The sequence below is a fragment of the Penaeus chinensis genome, chromosome 23 (genome assembly GCF_019202785.1).
Source record: "Penaeus chinensis breed Huanghai No. 1 chromosome 23, ASM1920278v2, whole genome shotgun sequence".
NCBI lineage: Eukaryota > Metazoa > Arthropoda > Malacostraca > Decapoda > Penaeidae > Penaeus > Penaeus chinensis.
The window spans coordinates 16,473,475-16,478,474 of record NC_061841.1 but is presented as its reverse complement, the minus strand read 5'-3'; the positions used below and the strand labels follow the sequence as shown (position 1 = coordinate 16,478,474).

At 31.9% G+C, this 5,000-nt stretch overlaps 1 protein-coding gene across 1 annotated transcript in view; it reads left to right on the top strand.

Annotated features, from left to right (window-relative positions):
• Positions 1-5,000, top strand: part of LOC125037596 (xylosyltransferase oxt-like) — a 33,210-nt gene that overhangs the window by 23,980 nt on the left and 4,230 nt on the right. The window contains exons 10-15 of the mRNA XM_047630787.1: positions 919-1,049; positions 1,384-1,560; positions 2,489-2,594; positions 3,705-3,919; positions 4,071-4,190; positions 4,316-4,540. Coding sequence (XP_047486743.1) covers positions 919-1,049; positions 1,384-1,560; positions 2,489-2,594; positions 3,705-3,919; positions 4,071-4,190; positions 4,316-4,540 — 974 coding nt within the window. The remainder of the gene's footprint in view (positions 1-918; positions 1,050-1,383; positions 1,561-2,488; positions 2,595-3,704; positions 3,920-4,070; positions 4,191-4,315; positions 4,541-5,000) is intronic.

Genomic DNA, 5,000 nt, shown 5'->3' with positions numbered 1-5,000 from the left:
TTTTATCTTTTAATTTCTCTTTGCTTTTTTGGGGGAAGGGGGTGAGGCAGAATTTTATAAAAATGTCTCTTGTGCTGTGGTCTTAACCCCATACAACTGCAATTGCTGAAACTTAACCCCCCTCCCCCTCCAGCTCCAGGAAATATGCAATTCATTGTTGTTTGTCAGATACACATTATATAGTAGAACAACAAAGCTGTTAAAGTTACCCAGTATTTGACAGCTCACTGGGCTTAGGATGCATCATTAATATGGTAACTGATGATCTTTGGGAAGTGGACTTTACATGAAAATGGCAGCTGACAATAGTTTTCAAAATGTATATTTATTATGTAAAGCAATAAAGTATGTACTTATATGTATACTTTAGGAAAGACAAGACGACAAACGAAAAAAATTCACATAGATTTCCACACCAGGAGGGAAGGAAGTGGCTTTAGAAGCTGGGAGGAGGGGAAGTGACATCAAATGTTTCTTTTGGACTGAGGGAGTTGCTGACTAATAGAACTCGAAATCAGCTGGAAATTGAAAGTGTACTTGTGAAGTCACATATGATCCAGCCATGTTAGGAGTTCCTGAATAAGGAATATTGATATAATCTCATTCTTGCATGTTATGTAAATTTTGGAACTAAAAAGAAGTGTATCACTTGTTCATACCGAAAACTGAGCAAGCATGAGTCTGACCATTGCTCGTAATTAAGTGTGAATACAACAGATTAAGGATATTTGTTGAAATATATGAAGAGATAGAGAAATTCAGTGGATTTCATTATTTGTTATGTGAATACATGTATATTCACATAAGAATGTAAGGTAAAAGTTTCAGAGCAAAATGTAAAAAGATCATTTGTATACCTATTATTTTTCTAGACCAAATATATGCACACACACAATGTTGCCCTTGTTTTCTTTGTAGGTGTTCGTGTGGATGGAGGGAGTGACTGGCTGTGCCTGAATCGGGACTTCGTAAATTACGTGGTAAACAGTCGAGACCAATTAGTCACCGGGCTGAAGAAAGTCTACTCATACACCTTACTTCCTGCTGAGGTGGGTAACTGTGGTTGTCTCTTCACACTGTCATAGTCTTCCTGTGGAAACAATGCTTTTGCAATAGATATGGAGTGTTAAAATTAGCTAGGGAGAGAGAAAAGAAAGGAGTAAAGGAAGAGGAAGTAGGAATATGGAGAGAAGAAGGAGGAAAGAGATGAGAAGGTGTGAGCAGTAAGGAATAAAAGAGAGTAGGAGGGGAGAAAAAAAAGGAAAAGAGAATAAAAAGTATAGGCAAAAGGGGAAAAAGATAATAATTGAAAAATAAAAAGAAGTAGAAATAATTTTAAAAAATCAGGAATACACTTGACAAATCCCCTCGTGTCCTTTGCAGTCCTTCTTCCACACAGTCCTGCGAAACTCAGAGTACTGCCAGTCCTTCACCGACAACAACCTGCACGTCACCAACTGGAAGAGAAAGCTCGGCTGCAAGTGTCAGTACAAGCACATCGTCGACTGGTGTGGCTGCTCCCCCAATGACTTCACACCGGGTGACTGGCCCAAGCTGGAGGTAGTTCGTTTCTGCGTTTCATGATGTTTGTTGTATTTTATTTTTACATACCCTTTTTTTTTTTTTTTTGTTATTATTATTATTATTATTATTATTATTATTATTATTATTATTATTATTATTATTATTATTATTATTATAATAATATATATGTACATTTGTCTTGTGTTCTTCTGTTAGGTTTATTATCTATTATATGTTAATTTTCCCTTTAGGTTCTTGATCTCTTCTGAGACTCATAACTTTTCTTAAGTTTTCCTACTAAATCATTCATCATTATTATTGTTAGTATTAATATTAGTATTCGTATTCATAGCATTATAAGAATTGATATTATTATTATTATAGTTATTGTTATTGCTATAATTTCTTTTCACAATTTTTATTGTGTTGTTATTATTGTTGTTAGTGTTATTATTATTATTATTATCATTATTATTATTATTGTTATTGTTATTATTCTTATTATTATTATGGTTATTACTATTCTTGTTATTATTATTATTGTTACTATTATTATTTGTTATTATTATTATTATTATTATTATTATTATTATTATTATTATTATTATTATTATAGTTATTGTTATTATTGTTATTATTATTTATTATTATTTATTATTATTACTATTATTATTGTTATTGTTATTATTATTATTATTATTATTATTATTATTATTATTATTATTATTATTATTATTATTATTATTATTATTATTATTATTATTATTATTATTTATTATTATTATTATTAATATTATAATATTTCCCAGAATTGTATGATGTACATATTAATAATAACTGACTGATTGATTTGTAACTTTCTTATGCTTGTTAGAAATGAACGTTATACATTCTCCCACACAGGCCCTGATTTATAAATTATTTATTCTTGTCAGAAATGAACGTTATACATTCTCGCACACAGGCCTCTGTCTCTCGGAATCTTTTCTTCGCCCGCAAGTTCGAGGCAGTGATCAGCCAGGCCATCATCAATCAGGTGGACGGGTGGCTCTACACGCCCTACTACACCTGTAAGTCTCGTTCTGCTGTCGTAGTTTTTTTTTGTTTCTCTTTGGTTTTCTTGTTCTTGTTCTTTGTTGTGATTTTGTTGTTCTTGTTCTTCTGGTTCTTGTTCTTGTTCTTCTGGTTCTTGTTCTTGTTCTTCTGGTTCTTGTTCTTCTTGTTCTTCTTCTTCTTATTCTTATTCTTCTCATTTCTTCTTCTTTTTTCTCTTGGTTCTTTTTCTTTTTTTTCTTCTTCTTTTTCTTTTACTTCTTCTTTTTCTTTTTTCTTCTGCTTCTATTTCTCCTTCTACTTCTCTCTTCATCTTCTTCATCTTCTTCTTCTTCTTCTTCTTCTTCGTCTTCTTTTGCTTTTCTTCTTCTATTTCTGCTTTTTCTTCTTTTTCTTCTTTTTATTCTTAATAAAGTTATGAGAGAATGACGATTTTTCATTGTAATAATGATACTGATAATAATGTTCATAATCATCAATATGATGATGATAATGGAAAATGATAATGATAGTAGTAATTATTATAAAGATGCTAGTAACAATAATGATGATGATAATGAAAATGATAATGATTATGAAAATGATATTGATAATGATTATTGTAATAATACTGATGATGATAATGATAATGGTGATGATAATGATAATACAAATGAAAATAATGGTAATGCTGATAATTGTAATGAGACTGTTACAAATATAATTAACAGGATAAGAGTAATGACAATACTAATGATGTTAATACTGATAATGATAATAATGATATTGATGATAATGGTAATAATGATAAAATTTATAATGATAATGAGAATGGTGATAATGGTAATGATGAAGTTCATTTGTGGTGATCTTCATTCATTATTATTATTGTTATTGTTATTGTTTTTATTACTGTTTTTAATATTGTTGTTGTTGTTGTTGTTGTTGTTGTTGTTGTTGTTGTTGTTGTTGTTGTTGTTGTTGTTGTTGTTATTATTGTTAGGATAGTAGCTAATGAAAATGATAATTATAATTATCACTAATGTTTTATTTGATAATCATCATTATCATCATTGTCGTTACTATTATTACTTTATATTTCACATGTTAAAAAAAAATCTAATTAAAAAAAATTTGTTTCATCAAAGCTACACCGGGGTTAGACAGCTACTGGGAGAGCAGGTACCACCACGACGACCGCTACACCAGTGGCAGTGATGTGGCCCTCACTCTCTATAGCTCGGTGGCGAGACTAAGTACCCGCACAGTGACTCAGCTTGTCAGTTCCAAGCATAGCAAGTGCAGTTTGTATGCCACTGGGGTCCTTCAGGCACACTCATATCATTCCAATGACGAGTTTAAGGCAAGTTTTTTGTCGCTCTCTCTATCTTTTTTTTACTTTTGTATGTGTAGATGAGTGAATATATTTTCTATATTATCTATGTTTTTCCAGTTCACTTGCTTTCTTGCTTCCTTGCTTCCTTTTTTTTTAATAGGTATATATTTTTATACAGGGTCAGCTAGTGCAGTATATTGGGAATGTAGATGGCCAAGGCACTTTCCATCTGGAGACCTGGGTCTTCCCACACGTCAAGTACCGACCCCTCTTTAACCAGCGATACGAGAGGCTTTTGGTAATATTCCATGAAAGGGTTTATATGTAATGATCACTAATGATTTAAAGAATATCAAAGATTTTCCTCATATCACTCGACTTGCCTCTGAACATGAGAAATATGCATAATAACTTAACTTCCAGAGTATTGAAGTCGGGACGGACTTTGACGTTAAGGAGCAAGTGTTTCGCAACTTTGGCATTCCCTTTGGGCCCAACAGTGACATAACTGTTGTCACTCGATGGGGAGCTGGTATCAATGCTGATGGGTTGCCAGAAGAAAGCATTGAACAGCCCACGCTGGTGCTGAGTGATCCAACTGCGTCTGTTGCTGCTGGAGAGGAAATCACAGTTGATACAGGAGAACAGGTTGGTCCAGTAATGTGTTATTTATCTTTTATATTTTTCTGTAAGTTCTATGTGCAGTTTTTGTCATTTTCATTTTATCTGCCTTTTGGTGGTGGTGATTTGAAAGAAATAACATTGCTTGTATTATGATGAATGGTACCTTTGCTAGTCTCAGATGTATTTAAAGATAGTCAGTGAATTCTGTGCATTTTCTGTTAGTCTGTTTCTAATACAAGATTGGATACACCAGAAATGAAAGAAGTTTTATTACTGCTGTATCTACAGCATGATTTGTATACAATATGTTATTGTATATGTCAGATATGCAGCAGGAGATTCAAACTATGGCCTTTCTTAGTAGTACATTATTAGTTTTCTAGTAATTTTAGTAATTGTTTCAATAATTCTATTATCATTATCACTGGTAGTAATATGATTATTACAGTCATTATTATCATCATATCAACACATTTATTACTTT